Raw genomic sequence first — 17212 nt, 5'->3', positions numbered from 1 at the left:
CCCTTGATGAATTAAAGATGACCTGAAGGAAGAAAAAGAAAATAAAAGGGAAGTTGTTATGAGATAAAGAAGGTATGTACAACTCTCATAATGAAGAGTTTGTTTATCAAAGTAAAAAATTTGAGGATGTTATTAAGAGTGAAGACAATCTGGCACAACAATTAGAAGATGAGAGTAACCTCTTGAAACAATAATTGACCAAGAAATGAGAGAAAATGATTATAAAAATATATAAACATGAAATTTTGTCTCTAAATCTCAAGCTTGATGATGCACAAAGGGAAGAAGAGGTTTTGAATGGATTAATCATTGATTGGGAAATAACTGCCATAATTTAGAAGCAAATACTAGCTCTGAGAACAAACCTTGATAAGTCCAAAATTGAGATGGAATTAGACAAAAAAATTGTTGAAGGAACAAAGAAACTAAACCACATTATGAGTAGTCAAGGTTTTCTAACATAAGGTAGGTCTGGGATACCAAGAAACATAATAATATTTTAAAGGAAAGGTTAGTTTCAGGTCCAAAGGTATCAAAATATTTTCAATGGAATTAAAAGGAAACACGAGTGAGGATAAATGAAATATAAGTCCCATAAGCACTTAGAAATGGAGAAAGTTTTAAAAATTTTCAAATATTCCCCCACATAGATATGTAAATCAACCAACAGGAAAACAAAGGTACCATCGATTTGTTCAAGCTGATTAATTCTCAAATATCAGGTACCCAAAATTACATTGTTTTTCATGTCACAATTTTGGTCATAAATCCATTAACCATAGAACTGTCAAAGTTTAAATATATGAAAATTTAATATCTAGATAATCAAAATCCTAGGTCTAGAAATTCATTTGATGGGCATGAAAAATCCTCTCCCCCCCCAACCCTTTCTAAATGAAATTTAATTTTCTAAATGTAATAACTTTGGACATAAGGAAAATAAATCTTTGAATAATTAGTGGAGACATGAAGAGGTGGAAACATAAGACTGAGAAAGTTGAGGAGTGTGAAATTTCTTTATCTGCACAAGAACAAAAAAGAAAATGGTGTGTAGATATTGGTTTCTCTAAGCATATGATTGGAGACAAGAGTAAATTCTTGTTTCTGAAATAGAAAAGCAAAGGTGATCTCACATTCGGAAATAATTCTTTAGAGAAAATTAAAGGAAAGGGAATAGTTACTATAGATGAAAATACCAAGAAATTTTTTTCCTATATGTGGATGGTCTCAAGCACAACCTATTGTGTGTAAGTAAAATGTTTGAAAATGACTATGATGTGACTTTTCACTCAAAGGACTATGAGATATAAAAATATATGAATGGAAAGTTGGTAGGAAAGGAAATCAAAACTCACAAAAATGTGTATGTTTTTTATTATTCCACATTGAGTTGCTAATTAAGAAAAACAGACCAAACATGGTTGTGGCACAATTGTTTCATCAGGCAGCCGCTTGGTGCATTGCTGACCTTGCAGTAGTCCGAGCAGAGTTGGGAGGTCTCTGGGAAAAGATCTCCGCACCGACAGAGTGACTCGAGGGCAAGTCACGATGCTTGTGTTGGGGGCCTGTTGGGCGTGGAATCCCCCCCAAGGCAAGTTTCTGGGCTTAAATTCCATCGTAAAGACTCAACGAGTTGCGGGTGTGGGGTGCAAAGTTGTAATAGAGTCATAGGGTTGTCCGTCGTTACTTTCGTAAATGTAGTGTTAGATTGAGAGATCTACCCATGGTCCGCAGACCATGGGATTGTATAAATATAGCAAGGCTCTAAGTAGTTAAAGAATGGATTGATGATCATGGAATATAAGGATAGAAAAGTATCTGAAGTGTAAATTTGTGTCTTTGGGTCATAGAGTAGGAGAATGCTCTGTAGTTGAGTGGTCATAGGCCTAGTAGGTCGCAGCTGAGTGCACAAACCCCTGCAGCTAAGTGCGCAGGGTAGGTTGAGTCTGTAACTGTTTGAAACATTAATAAAGAGAATTTTTACCATATTTATGTGTATCTTTTCGTATTTTATGCATTAAAGTATACTGGGTATGAATTGCATGTTTTCTGGTTAGTTACTCCGCAGACTTATATGAATATGCTGAGTAAGTGAATGTAATATAAGGTATATATTTACACGAAGATAACTAACTGTTATAAGGAGATAAGTAAGATCCATAGCGTGACTTGGGGAAATAGTGCAGATCGCTGCTCCAGTAGTGCAAAAGCGCCACAGTCTAGGAATTACACGAAGTAACCTGCGCGAAGGTATTCACAATTTGACTAAATCAAACCCCCTAGACATCTCTAGGGTGCAAAAACCTGGTCCCAGAATCCCCCCATACTGCCTCAGGGGAGACCTCTGTCCGCGCTCCATGGATTGTTGCCAAAAGGGCCAATAGTATAGGGATTTGTTTTGCTAATTAAACTCCCAAACTGGATCAAGTCTCAACAACCCAACAAGATTCATATTGAAGGCAGAGTGTTTGTGGAGCATTTTTATGGCCCGGGTGCTAGTATTGTTGTTGGTTGGCATGCAAGTCAACATTATTTGACTGATGATGTTGATAGCGATGTGGAAGTGATTTTGTGAAGTGTTGTATAGGTGTCAGTGACTTCCAGAGGTCATTTAGAGGCTTGTTAAGCTTTGGAAAAGGGTTGAGAAATTTCTGAGCTCGGGAAAGTTGTTTCCATTCATCCTCTACACCAGTTGCATGGATGATGAGTCACAAGGAAACTGAGAAGCTCCAATTGTTGGTAGGCAGGCCTATGGGAGAGACTAAGGAGATCTAGTCAAATTTAACCTGTGTTTTAGGTGTGGCCGAGTTTTTTCATGAGTTTTTCTCCGCATTCCTTGTGTTGTTCAGCTAATTTTGGCATTGTGGTATGTTCTTAATCAAATTTTTTCAGCATATGGATGGAAAAGTTTGTGGGGCCTCTAGAAGTTGATCAAGGTTGAAAATATCAAATGGATAGTGGAGTTAGTGGTTGACTTAGTCAAAAAGCCTATCTTAATCAAATCCAAACAGTGTGAAAATAATGGTTGAGTGATCCATAACCTGTACAATTTACTAAGTTACTCAACACAGAAAAGTGATAAATAGAGGGCGATTCTAATCGGTTGGTTTTCTTGTGAATGTTAGAGTATTCCATTGTGAGGGTCATGAGAGTGAGTATAGATTGCAACAATGACTCACATTGTTTGGCAGTGTTTTATCAATGTATTGTGTGCAACAATCAGAGATAGAGTTGAGAAGAAGATTCACATTTTATGTTTTGATTGTGACATAAAATTGGTAGCTTGTGGTGTGTTATAGAGCAGAGATTATTGTGACTAGAAGAGAAGAAATAACCCTCTTAACGGAAAAAAATTTGATTCATATTTTATGTGTAGAATGATGGTGTTCATGGGTTTCTCATGTTGAGCAGATTGAGAACCCATTATGAAACGCTTATGAAATGAGGTTCGCATGGAGGAAGTGAAGGCGTGGAGGCTTCATAGTAGACATTGATTTGGAATATTCAGTAAAAGGAAGATATTTCTCCATCCAGTAAGATTTGGATAGTCCATTGGTAGTTGGGAGAGGATTGTTGGTTGTGGGAGATTCCAAGGGATAGATTTCCATATATCCATGAGAGGAAACAAGTTTCTGGTCTCATAGGTGTCATCACACTTTGAGGGAATCTGAGTCTTCTGGCTTGTGGGTGTAAGCTAATCCATGTATAATTTTTTCAGAATATTAATAAAATAATTGAGTAGCACAACAATAGTAGGGTGTTTTTCTCCTGAAATGGTTTCCAACATAAATACTTGTTTTCTTATGCGTGCATGCTTGTGTTGATGTTTCTCATGGTTATAATTTTTGAGTTTATCTTTTCTTTCATATTCGCTTAAGCTAATGTTGTGAATCGGCATGGTTATTTGATATTGTGGTAAAAGTTTTAAAATTGATATAAAGGCCATCACTGTTGATTCATGCCCCCTGACTAGTCAATACATTTCCAACATAATATTTTGCTTCATGGTAGTGAGTCAGTAATGTAGAGGCCTAAACCAACTAGTCGGGTGGCCTTGTTGAGAGCTTCACACACTTAGACCTAAGCCTAACCCCCTCTAAATTGGGTTTCTTGCACGCTCTGGCTTTGACTGCGGATTATGAAGGTTTTTAAGCTCCCTAAAACAACAAATTACTATTTCTCGATGTAAGTGATCAATGGGGGTTTTTGGAACCCTATCCCACTGATCCTAAACCTAATCACAAGATTTCTTTCCCTATTACCCAAGTCGCCTTAATCTATGTGAGTTAAGTTACAATTAATGTGGAGTGTTTCAAGTCTTGGCTTGGTGGTTGTAACAAAGTGCTAGTTTTCATAGGGTGTGAGCGTGTGTATAATGTGTATGTGGATGGGTTTATTAACACATGTTTTATGATGGAAATGTTGATGAGAAATAAAGTGCATAAAATATAAATAATAGTAAAAATCAATAGTAAATTAACAACAAACGGAAGCACACAATTCCCCACCCAAAAAGATATGAAACAAAAAGAACAAATGAGGACAATACAAGAAACCAAAAGAAACTAAAATACCAAAAGATCTAATGTCTAAGGGACTAGGATATAAGGCTAGATCTGATAAAATGATGCAAAAAATTCCAACAAAAAACAGAAGGGAAAGTACTGGAAAATAACATAAAAAAAAATGTGAAAAGATGGATGCTGAAAGTGATCCTAAAGAAGAAATTCAACACGTCTCAAAAGGAAACAAAGTTTTGTAAAAATGCCCTAAAAAGGATTGCAGGATGATGGCAATAATGCTGGAAACCAATGGTTAAATGATCTGCAAACCAAATTCCTCAACTCAACAAATTTTCTCCAAAATGGTAGAGGTGTACTCTGAACCCTAAGGGGTGTAGGTTTTGACATGTTTAATGCATCCTCGAGGATAAAAAGGTTGAAAACATGCGTAGGGGGGTGCAATATTTTGTCAAAAAATTGTTCTCCCTCCCCAAAGGTATTTCTTCATAAATCTGTTGCAACTAGTGACATCTCCTGCATGAATGGTACATGTGACCTGCAAAAAAGACAAGGAAGCCCATCATAACAAATATTCCTCAATCGAATAGTAAAAATCCAAAAATAGAAGTGAAAATTGAGAAAAAGAAAAAATCTTGAAAATCGCTGAAAAATGTCGAAACAACAATTACTAGATTTCTAATTTTTTAAGCTACTGGAGTTTCCATTTGTTAGTATGAAGTTTCTTGGAAGTTGCACCAAAATCCTTCACTTATGTTAATAGTGACATATAACCCTAACAACAAAACTGAATGGTTGTCATTTCTCTTTAGATTTGCAAAATAAAATATCAAATCCTTACAATGTACCATAAAATGATATGTTGAGGACCCAATGGAAATAGAATAACTTTGATTTGATTATTGAAAAATAGAATGTTTATACATGTGAAGAGAATGTATAGACTTGGATCTATAGATCCACCTCTGTGGGATGTGTTCCTTGTACGCTATGCTTCTGCTATTGATTCAACTCTTTGTCTATGAAAATGTATGTAATGGGCAAGAAGAAAAAGTGATGGTATGAACTGAAGATGGGAGCTCAAATCTCACAAGACGATAATCAGGATGATGAGAATGGTCATGGTGAATAATGAGGAGAGAACACTTCTATTTATAACAAAATATTATGATATATCTAGATTTAGGATAATAATAAAAAATATTGGAATAATTCAATACCTAACTCTTAGGAATATTTTATTGCATTTTACAGAGCGAAAGATTATTTAAAATTATCAAATAACTTTATTTAGAAATTACTAAAGTAATTAACAAATAAAAAAAGATTTATTAATTATTTCATGGGTGAAAGTCAAAGATAAAATAAAAATAATTATTAAGTAATGATTTAATAATTATGTGGAAAGAATAATAAATAAATAACAATTTATTTAATTATTCTTATGGATTTTTTTGGATTTCAATGACAAATAATTTACGAAAATGGTTCACTAAACTATTTCCTAAGGTGAAAGTGTTGGACATTGCATAAGCCAACGCTCCCTGTGTGTTTCACGACATGGACTAACCACCTCTCATCGATCCTTATCTTTGAAGATGCAATCATTGACTAACACCCATGGGTTTGGGTCTAATGATAACTGTGATTCCCAACAATTGGTATCATAGCATAGGTCATGAGTTCGATACACAACCAATTTGCGTTGTGGGAGAGATTGTCAAAGATTAGATAAACCAACGCTCCCTGCGTGTTTCACGACATAGACTAACTGCCTCTCGTGGATCCTTACCTCTGGTGAAGAGATCATTGACTAATACCTGTGGGTTAGACATGGACGAACCGCCTCTCGTGGATCCTTATCTCTGGTGCTTCAGTCGTTGAATAAAACCTACGGGTTTTGGTCTAACGACAATGATTCTTAACAAAAAGTAGGTTTTAATGTGTAAAAATTCATCCTACATGGTGTATTTCGATCAACCTAGTAGGAAATGGCTAGGTGATCATCTTTTGGGTGATAACAACTACGCAAGATTGGCCCCATACTACATGAAATTTGTGAACAATCATGGTAAATTTCTATGGCCTCTAACTTCAATCCTTAAAAAGAATTCATTTATCTTGACTGAAGAAAGAACATAGGAACTCACCAAAGCAAATTTTAGGGATAAATTTTATCCTAAGGTTTAGAAACATTGGTGAATCTTGCTAGTAGTTAATATGAAAACTATAAAATGTTTGGTGATATTTTTATAGTAATATTCACAATTTCTAATAATTTGATGTAGTATGTATAAAATATTGGCTATTTTTAATATTAAAAGTTTTATACTATAAAATTTGAGTGAATGATTTTTTGAAAAAATTGAAATAGGCATTTTTTTTTCAAGAAAAAACATGGAAAACTACCCCATATGCAAATTTAGCCCCTAAAATTTTCCTTCAAACTCACTCTAAATGATTCCATGTAGAATATTGTAGTATTAGTAGTGTTATACTTTAAAAATATTGTTGTCTTTGAATGTAATTCCTCAAGTAGAGATATATGCGTAGTATTGATGCAAGAAGGGGGGGCTTGGTATTCACCAATAATCAATTGTATGATCACAATTTGGAAAGATCAACATATGAGGAAATGATGGTTATCGTGCATGCAATGGCTACTTGGTGACCATATCTGATAGGGTTTGTTTTTAGATTAATATTGGTCATCATACTTTAAATTTTTTTCCTGGATGATGGTTGAATTCACCACAAAAATATAAATGGGTCACTAAGATGTTGGGGGTATGATAATGAGATCATATATAAGAAGAAAAAAGATAAGTTTTCGATGGATGCTTTATCAAGACAATTTGAGGAGGATGGGTCACTTCTTACCTTATCATTACTAGGCCAAATATGGCTCAAGGGACCTTAGAGGGAATGACTATGAAAAAATTACTTTAAGGTAGCTCATCTAAGCTTTGGTAGATCCTAACCCACATAAAAGTTATACATGGAAACAAGATACAATGTACGATAAAGGGCACATTGTTTTAGCACAATATTTGATCCCATAATTGTGAGTCGTATAGGAGACATATTCATCCCCAACAAAAAGTCATTTTGGTTTCAAAAATCCTTTGAAATAACAAGTTTTTCACTCTTTTGGGAGGACTAGAAACATATAACCACCAATAGGATTTTGGAAATTCTCGTCCTCATATATGACAATAGAAATGAACTTACGAATTACACTGTTTAATTCAAAAAATTTGTAGTGTATTATGTCCATGTGACCCTTCAAAGTCAAGGATAGACCATGCTTTATGACCCTTCCTTTATGGCTCAGAATCACTGGAATATCCCAACGACCACCATGCTTTATATCTCACTTGCACTAGAGGCTAAAGTTTGGAACAAAAATGGATAACATACACATAGTCCAACTCTAGCCAAATAATTCCATAGTTGCGTCCTTTGCTATTGGACAAGGAGCTTGAATCTAGAAGAAGGTAAATATTGCAATTTTCATCTTAATTCGAAGCCAAATAAACCTACATACATCACCCATTAGGCCAATTCCTCCATTGTACCTTTCTTCATCATACACAACAAAATAAGTGAGAAAGAAATAAGATGGATAATGCTAATGTATAAACTTATTATTACATAAAATTTGTAAAATTTAAAAAAAAATATTCAAATGAGGGCAAAGTTGGACAATAAACTACATTTATTTGCATTTATTTAGCACGTACCATTTGAACCATGTGTCAGAGTGAAAGTTGGACAGTGAACCCTATTTATTTCCCATAGACACTTATCCAATTCAACCTAATTTCCTTAATAACTTATTCAGAATTATATTTTATTATAATAAAATATAAAAAAATCAATATTTTTCTTAATAACCTACTTATTTACAAATAAATTTTATTATAATAAAATATAAAAAGATTAATATTTTCCATACTTCTTCACAAATAAATATTATTATAATAAAACATAAAAAAAAAATCAATATTTTCATACTTATTCCGAAATAAATTTTATTATAATAAATATAAAAAAATCAATATTTTCCCCCTGCTGAAAATCAATCTTTTGATATTCTTAAAGCATAACTAAAAAGATTTAAACAAACTTAACGTAAATGAACATTAAAATTTTCAAAATACTTTTCGCGATATTATCTAATTATGGAAAATCCTTATGTCTCTTAAACCTTTATTAACTAATAAAAATCCCCACTCCCTATGGACATTCAAAACCTACGCCCACCTCCCACCAGTTACGATAACCCTTTATAAAAAAAGGATAGAAATGATTCAAAAGGTGAGTTACACGAACTCCTAAATTCTAGCACGAAGTTGAGACTTACTAGAGGTTGAATAATCTGGATCGTGTCCAGTAGTGATGGTGATGCCCTCTACTATTTCATTATTAAAAATCTAAAAATCTATTATTTCATTAGTTGGAAACGATTTATACAAGTGCGGTGAGCCGGTTGTTCGAGGCTCTATGTCTCAATTTTTATCCAACCACGTGGAAACATAGTCTGAGGAAGAGAAACCTCGACTTGGCTAAGCGTTTACCGTTCAATGAATGCCGGTAGCTTTTTCCATATGGCCCCCACACCCTTATATATATCACAATAACCAGCCCTCGAGTCTCATAACAGATCATTAGTGGCTATTCTTCTTTAGTTATTTCATATGTTCATTATCTTCTTGTTCTCAAAGTCCATATAAATTAGATTCGTTCTCATACATAGTGTTCATTATTATATTGCGATCATGGCCGCTGTAAATGCATCAGTAATGGCGATGAATGGAGCATCGCTCCTGCAACGGAGGCCAGCGGAGAGGTCAACAACCAGCAGGCAGCTTCGAGTAAAATGCATGGCAGGGGTTAGTAATTCTGTCGCTGTTTCCGTATCCACGAATAGAAGGTTTTATGTTATTCTATAAGGTTTTATGTTATTCTTGTAAAAGTCTTAACTTACAGCCCAAAGATCATCAATACCGAATATTTCACAAACAGAACTTTATATGAGATGACATACCTTGATCAATAGCGGAAGATGTAATGGCTGCCATCTACTTTGATCTGACTCCTGACTGTTCCTCTTCTTCAGAATTCGGTTTCTCTCCTCTTGCCCTCACTTTCTTTATGTGCTTCTTGATGGAGAAGAATGCAACTCTTGTGTGTGGGAGAGAGAGGACCCAATCCTTTATATATTATTTAGCTCTAATCTGGTACGTCCATCATACACCAATTCAACGATTAAGATCTAATGCTTTAGATTAGAAACTGCTTTAGGATAAAATCTAAATGCTTTAAGATTAGATCGGGTCACATTAAGATTAGAAACTGCTTTAACGTTAAAAAGCAATGAGCCTTTTGCTGTTTCTAATAGCAGTTTCTAACATTCTCCCACTTGACCCGACTATTCATAATATTAAGTGTTGAACATCATACTATGATAAATTGCTGAGAGTTATGGTGGTTGTGCACTATTAATTCAATGCATTCCCTTCCATATACTACAATACCAGCAATCCATCAATTCATACTCATAATTTATATAAAACAGCATAATGGTCCACATAATGTCTTATATCATAACGATTAAACATAATATCTTTATAAGACTCTTTCTTGTTTAAAATTACATAAAATACGTATTACTACATTAAAACAAGAAACACATGATTGTATATCAGAAACACATAAAAGAGCTCAGAATGTCACACATCAATTATCATTAATACAACCAAGACCCATTCTTTGAACATGTTCCTTAAATTGTCTTGGTTGTAACCCTTTCGTCAAAGGGTCTGTAATCATAAGTTCTGTCCTGATGTGTATGGTTGACATTCTTTGTTTCTGAACCTCATCTTTCACAACAAGATACTTCAGTTCCATATGTTTGGCACCTTTAGAGTACTTGTCGTTCTTTGAGAAAAATACTGCTGCAGAGTTATCACAATAAATTTTCACCGACTTGCTAATGGTGTCGACAACCGCAAGTCCTGAAATAAAGTTCCACAACCATAATGCATGAATTGTGGCTTCAAAATATGCCACAAATTCTGCCTCCATAGTGGATGAAGCAACGATAGTCTGTTTCGCACTTTTCCATGATATGGCACCTTGAGCAAACATAAACAGGTAACCAAATCCAGCAAAATCTGAATCGCTATATCCAATCACTTCCGATTCATTGGATGAGCATGTAATCTTTCGTTGAGAGAAATTCCTTAGTCTCATGCAATATACTTAAATTATTTGCAGCAAGCAAGACGTCATCAACATAAAGGACCAGATAAATAAAGTTGCTCCCACTGATCTTTCGGTATATACAGTGGTCAACCGTATTTTCCTTAAAACCAAAAGATGTAATAATGGTATTGAACTTAATATACCACTGCGGGGAAGCTTGTTTAAGCCCATATATTGACTTCTTAAGTTTACACACCAATTGTTCTTTACTTTCTACAGAAAAACCCTCAGGTTGATCCATATAAACATCCTCATCAAGATCTCCATTCAGAAAAGCTGTTTTCACATCCATTTGATGCAACTCCAAATCATAATGAGCTACTAATGTCATTATTATTCTTAGTGAGTCCTTTTTTGAAACAGGAGAAAATGTCTCCTTGTAATCAACACCATCTTTCTGAGTGTAAACCTTAGCAACAAGTCTAGCTTTATACCGTTTGATATTACCACTAGAGTCGTGTTTGGTTTTAAAAACCCATTTGCATCCGACTCTTTTACAGCCATGTGGTAACTCAACGAGATCCCAAACTTGATTCTGTTGCATGGATTTCAGTTCTTCTTTCATGGCATTAATCCATTCCTTTGACTCTTTACTTTCTACAGCATGTGAAAACGAAACTGGATCCTTATTGATTCCAATATCATAATCTGATTCTTGCATATAAACCACATAATCATTAGAAATAGCTGACCTACGATTTCTTTGAGGTCTTCTTGTAAGTCATTTCCTTCAGGAAGTACTTCTTCATTTATATGTTGTTCCTTATCATCATGCTGTTATACAACAGCTGGAACAACATTTGGAGTAATAGTAGATGGAGGAACTATTCTAGGTAATGTAACATTTACCCTTGTTTCCTTTATTTCTACTATTTCTCTTCTAGTACTCCCACTGACTTCACCATTCTCAATGAATCTTGCATTACTAGTTTCTAATTGCCTCTCAACTTCATTTACAAACGTCTCAAGGACATTCACAAATATCAGTGTGTATTAGTTCAAGAAGCTGGCTGCTTCTAGTGGCTCCTTTCTTATTATGTTATTATGTTTGGTTTGTTTACCTTTAATACAATCCACACATAATTCTGGATCACTAAAGTCCAAATTTGACAAAATTTCATTACTTACTAATCTCATCATTCTTTCTTTGGATATATGACCTAGTCGTTTATGCCACAAGAAAGCAGAATTTTCATTCAACATGCTACGTTTTCATCCAACATTATTTACTACATTCAACAAGGAATTCACATAAGTGTCATTCAGTTTCAATTTATATAAACCATCAATTAGAATACCAGAACCAACATTATCAGCATTCTTATATAAATCGAAACAACCAGATCCAATCATACATCTAAAACATAAAGGGTACTGTATAAGTTTAGTACATATCCACTTTCTAGAATTATACGATAAGTCTCTTTTTACAGATACGACATTGAACACTCTTTAGTTCCTTATTTTCCTCATCCTGCCCATTCTTAGCAGGTGCCTTTTTCTTCTTGAAATGACTTGATTTTCCTTTCTTTTCTTTACCAGCTTTATTACTCACAAAACTTACTGAGTGATTCACTTGATTTTTCAAACGTCCTTCTTCCTGAACAAGACTACTGGCCAATTCATTAACATTCCACTTATCCTTTATAGTGTTATAGTTAATCTGAAAAGGTCCATATTCAGAAGGTAGCGAGTTCAGGATGAATTGGACAAGAAAAGAATCCTCTACTGTAAGTCCCAGGGAGTTTAACCTTGCTGCAATATTAGTCATCTCTATAATGTGCTCTTGCATAGTTCGCGACCCATCAAACTTCATGGTCGTGAGTTCTGCCATAAGAGTACCAGCGAGTGACTTATCAGCTGAACGAAAACGCTCTTCCACAGACTGCATATATTCCTTAGCACTTTCTGTTTGTGGAATTGTTGACTTGATGTTGTTAGCAACAGTCATCTTAATAAACATAAGGCTCAATCTGTTACTGCGTTCCCATGCTTTATGGTGTGATTTTTCTGCCTCAGTACTATCTCTTGTAAGAGCAGCAGGCTTATCCACAAGGAGTGCCAAGTCAAGATCCTGTATACCTAAATGGAAATTGATTTGTTCTTTCCATTCAGAAAAATTAGCACCAGTGAACAATGTAACAGATGAAGCATGTGTATTCATGGTAACTCCTGCGAAAAAAAATTGAAATATCTATAAGCTCATAACTAACGCGATTCAGATGTAGACATAATAGTATAATATAGCACTCCCTTGGGTAGATACTATCTTATACTTAACATAATTAAATACCAAAACATAAGCAGGTAATAAATATATTCAATCAAATAGAACTGACATCTTTGGATGATCAATATTTATTTAATCAAAATATCTATTAAACCTCATCATGTCAACTAGTTATAGAACAAGACTTTCCTTTGGGTAAGTTCTCAGGTTCTATCATTAGTGACGCCAGCTTTAATTGGTATTTTTATAACTGGCAATTTATATCAATAATCATTATGTCACTTATGCACTAAATGATTATTCTGATTTTGACCACTTTGGTGATTAACAAAATCATAAATCTCATGTGCATAAATGATTTATAACACATACTTGATGCGAAACAACATTCTGATTTTGACCACTTTGGTGATCATAAATCTCCTGTGCATAAATAATTTATAGCACATACCTTATGCAAAACAATTAGTCATAGAGTAATTACTTTTATGCCCAAATTTCAAATTCAATCGAAACTGTAACTTTCCTACAGGAGTTCTACTCAACTCTGTACAAAAAATGATTGCTTTGTTAGTCTTCTTACAGTGCACAAATTTGACTATCTACCAGGATTCAATAACTTATATTCACCGCATATTCATTCCAACATACACAGCGAACACACAATGATGCGGCAATTTTCTAGGTGACCTGGATCCATCATTATATGGCATCTCGAAAATACAAAGAGCATCGAGACCCAAGGTTCACCGCGGAGCATAATTCAGAGTTCTAGTCCAAGCAAGAATTTGTGCAATGTATGGAAGCTAAAGGCTCCGACGTTATGGTTATGTGACATGCAATAGGGTTGTGACAACCGAACAATGATACAGTTCCAAGGATGAGTTTTCCTTCGAGGCGATGATTGTCGAATTAAATTGAGCGTGCTCCGGGCTATCAAACGAATTACAATGGAGAAGCTCAAGGCAATGACCACCTTAGTGACATGATAAGAGACAGTAACACGCGCACTGATCTATTCAACAGAGCACGGTGTATGGCGACCTCTATAGCGAACAAATGACTGGCGCAACGGCTGTTCTCAAGCTAATCCTTATTGAACTTGGATGGGAGCTCATAAACAAATACTGCAAGGACTATCCTCATCGAATGGACATACACGCACTCGTATGCAGAAGATAACTATAAAAATTCAAGTCATTTCCTTGATGGGTGAATGTCAAAACATACGTTAGCGATACGCTGCTGTTACCAGGCAAGACTCTTTGGAATCGACTTTAGCCGTTACTATGAATGGGAGAATACCGGGTGGACACAAGAAGGCGTGAATTCTCAAAGTGATTTGGAAAACAGAAATGAGGAAGCAACCAGTTGATGAGAAATCCTTTCCTCAAACATGAAAATTCATAGTATTAAAATCAAACGAAGGAAACCCATTGTTGGGAACAATCAAAAAGCCGTTTAGGGTTTGGCGTGCTCTGGTACATACAGAACAACATTGATACCATTCATGAAACCCCACAATTTCCCAAAGGCTCAATCACATGAGTAAAGCACAAAACAGATCAATTGCAATCATAGGAAATATTCAGTTATTGATTGGCTCTGATACCAAATGTAAAAGTCTTAACTTACAGCCCAAAGATCATCAATACCGAATATTTCACAAACAGAACTTTATATGAGATGACATACCTTGATCAACATCAGAAGATGTAATGGCTTCCATCTACTTTGATCTGACTCCTGACTGTTCCTCTTCTTCAGAATTCGGTTTCTCTCCTCTTGCCCTCACTTTCTTTATGTGCTTCTTGATGGAGAAGAATGCAACTCTTGTGTGTGGGAGAGAGAGGACCCAATCCTTTATATATTATTTAACTCTAATCTGGTACGTCCATCATATACCAATTCAACGCTTAAGATCTAATGCTTTAGATTAGAAACTGCTTTAGGATAAAATCTAAATGCTTTAAGATTAGATCGGGTCACATTAAGATTAGAAACTGCTTTAACGTTAAAAAGCAATGAGCCTTTTGCTGTTTCTAATAGCAGTTTCTAACAATTCTATATATAACTTAATTTGGGTCATGTGGATCCACAGCCGAAGGAGTCAAGGCAATCGCCTTCTACCCCTCCTGAGACGGTAAGCGATTATGCAAGCGCCAATTTTAACATTAACTTGCACTGCACTGCCCATGCACTGAACTAAATTGAATTGACATAAATAATAATGCAGGTGACAACAAACTTTAAGGATGTGTTTGGTTTCAGTGGGCCAGCTCCAGAAACCATAAATGGGAGACTCGCCATGCTTGGATTCGTCTCAGCTGTCAGGGTGGAGATAGCGAGCGGGAAAGACCTCGCCGCCCAGCTGGCCAGCGAAGGAGTTTCACTGTTTATTGGAAGCGCGCTTCTCTTCACGCTTGCTTCTTTGATACCCATGTTCAAGGGAGTGTCCAAAGAGAGCAAATCACAGGAAATAATGTCTTCTGGGGCAGAGATGTTGAATGGGCGTTTTGCCATGATTGGCCTCGTTGCGCTGGCCTTGACTGAATACCTCAAGGGAGGTCCTCTCATCTCAGGATCATCATCAGCTCTATACCAAACTTCATACCCCTCTTAGTGTAGGTTGTAATCCAACCCAACTTGTATTCACTCTGCTATCACGAGATGGCACTTGTTTTGGTAGTTTATGCTGTATTTGACACGTTCATCCACAATCTGTGTCATTTTGATTAAAATATTTACCGAATCAACCATATAAATATATTTCTGAGTATATCTTTGGCAGAAACTCTGATTACAATTTGGCACGCTAATCTTGAACGGATATTAATTGACACGAACGAAATATATTATGTTATTCTATTATGTTTTATGTTATGTTATTTGGGTCATGTGGATCCACAGCCGAAGGAGTCAACGCAATCGCCTTCTACCCCTCCTGAGACGGTAAGCGATTATGCAAGCGCCAATTTTAACATTAACATGCACTGCACTGCCCATGCACTGAACTAAATTGAATTGACATAAATAATAATGCAGGTGAGAACAAACTTTAAGGACGTGTTTAGGACGTGTTTGCTTTCAGTGGGCCAGCCCCAGAAACCATAAATGGGAGACTCGCCATGCTCGGATTCGTCTCAGCTGTCGGGGTGGAGATAGCGAGCCGGAAAGACCTCGCCGCCCAACTGGCCAGCGGAGGAGTTCCACTGTTTATTGGAAGTGCGCTTCTCTTCACGCTTGCTTCTTTGATACCCATGTTCAAGGGAGTGTCCAAAGAAAGCAAATCACAGGAAATAATGTCTTCTGGGGCAGAGATGTTGAATGGGCGTTTTGCCATGATTGGCCTCGTTGCGTTGGCCTTAACTGAATACCTGAAAGGAGGTCCTCTCATCTCTTGATCATCATCACCTCTATACCAAACCTCATACCCCTCCTAGTGTAGGGTGTAATCCAACCCAACTTGTATTCACTCTGCTATCCTGAGATGGCACTGTAACAAATTGTTTTAGCAGTTTATGATATATTTGACACGTTCATTCTATATATATATTTGACACGTTAATTTAAATTATATATATATATATATATATATATATATATATATATATATATATATATATATATATATATATATTAAACCAAAAACATTAATTTGATATATTATATATATATATATATATATATATATATATATATATATATATTTTTAAACCAAAAACATTAATTTGATATATTTTTAAGAAAATACTGAAAACATAGAATAATCAATGTTGGAAACAATCATTTCAACTCAATTAAGATGAATGGATTATAAAATCTGTCCTTTATATTAGACTGTCCTTTATATTAGATTATTAATTAATACATTTTTTCCCATGGAAAAATCGTAATTTTATTCATATTGAGTAAAATTACATATTGTAGATGCTGAAACAACATATGTTTTATCAAAACATGTCCTGATGCAACAGGATCTAAAATGATTTATTGTCTATCTATGCTTTCCTACCTTTCTTTTTCTCCACTTTCCGCCAACCTTCATTGTTGGGCGTCGTTGTTACAATGGCCATGTGTGCTTCGTTTGTGATAACCGAAATTTCTTTTTAAGAATCTGAGCTTTCTGTAGAGTGTGCTTGCTTGTTGCCTCCAATTTCTTGTCTTGGGATGAGTTTCTCACTTTGCTGCT

General features: G+C 35.3%; 2 protein-coding genes across 2 annotated transcripts; both read left to right on the top strand.

The window, feature by feature from the left end:
- Positions 1 to 9301: 9301 nt before the first annotated feature.
- Positions 9302 to 15762, top strand: LOC149148486 (early light-induced protein 2, chloroplastic-like). Its single transcript, XM_089442193.1, has 5 exons — positions 9302 to 9439; positions 14047 to 14187; positions 14276 to 14344; positions 15122 to 15163; positions 15257 to 15762. The coding sequence occupies exons 1-5, from the start codon at positions 9302 to 9304 to the stop codon at positions 15641 to 15643; spliced, it is 777 nt and encodes a 258-aa protein (XP_089298319.1). The 3' UTR covers positions 15644 to 15762.
- Positions 15691 to 16424, top strand: LOC149148485 (early light-induced protein, chloroplastic-like). Its single transcript, XM_089442192.1, has 3 exons — positions 15691 to 15717; positions 15931 to 15972; positions 16095 to 16424. Exons 1-3 carry the CDS (start codon positions 15691 to 15693, stop codon positions 16422 to 16424), a joined length of 399 nt encoding a protein of 132 aa, XP_089298318.1.
- The last annotated feature ends 788 nt before the right edge of the window (positions 16425 to 17212 follow it).

Source organism: Pinus tabuliformis, chromosome 9 (assembly GCF_031772625.1).
Source record: "Pinus tabuliformis cultivar Carrire ecotype Pingquan chromosome 9, CPIR1, whole genome shotgun sequence".
Taxonomy (NCBI): domain Eukaryota; kingdom Viridiplantae; phylum Streptophyta; class Pinopsida; order Pinales; family Pinaceae; genus Pinus; species Pinus tabuliformis.
Note: the sequence above shows the minus strand (reverse complement) of the source record. Positions and strands in the feature narration are given on the sequence as shown.

Excerpts from the sequence above, each read along its gene's own strand:
- LOC149148485 (XM_089442192.1), top strand. The coding sequence starts at position 15,691 with ATGGCACTTGTTTTGGTAGTTTATGCT. Across the intron at positions 15,718-15,930 it reads TTGTTTTGGTAGTTTATGCT|CCGAAGGAGTCAACGCAATC; the intron begins GTATTTGACACG and ends GTGGATCCACAG. Across the intron at positions 15,973-16,094 it reads CTTCTACCCCTCCTGAGACG|GACGTGTTTGCTTTCAGTGG; the intron begins GTAAGCGATTAT and ends GGACGTGTTTAG.
- LOC149148486 (XM_089442193.1), top strand. The coding sequence starts at position 9,302 with ATGGCCGCTGTAAATGCATCAGTAATGGCGATGAATGGAGCATCGCTC. Across the intron at positions 9,440-14,046 it reads GTAATTCTGTCGCTGTTTCC|AGCACGGTGTATGGCGACCT; the intron begins GTATCCACGAAT and ends TCTATTCAACAG. Across the intron at positions 14,345-15,121 it reads CCGGGTGGACACAAGAAGGC|CCGAAGGAGTCAAGGCAATC; the intron begins GTGAATTCTCAA and ends GTGGATCCACAG.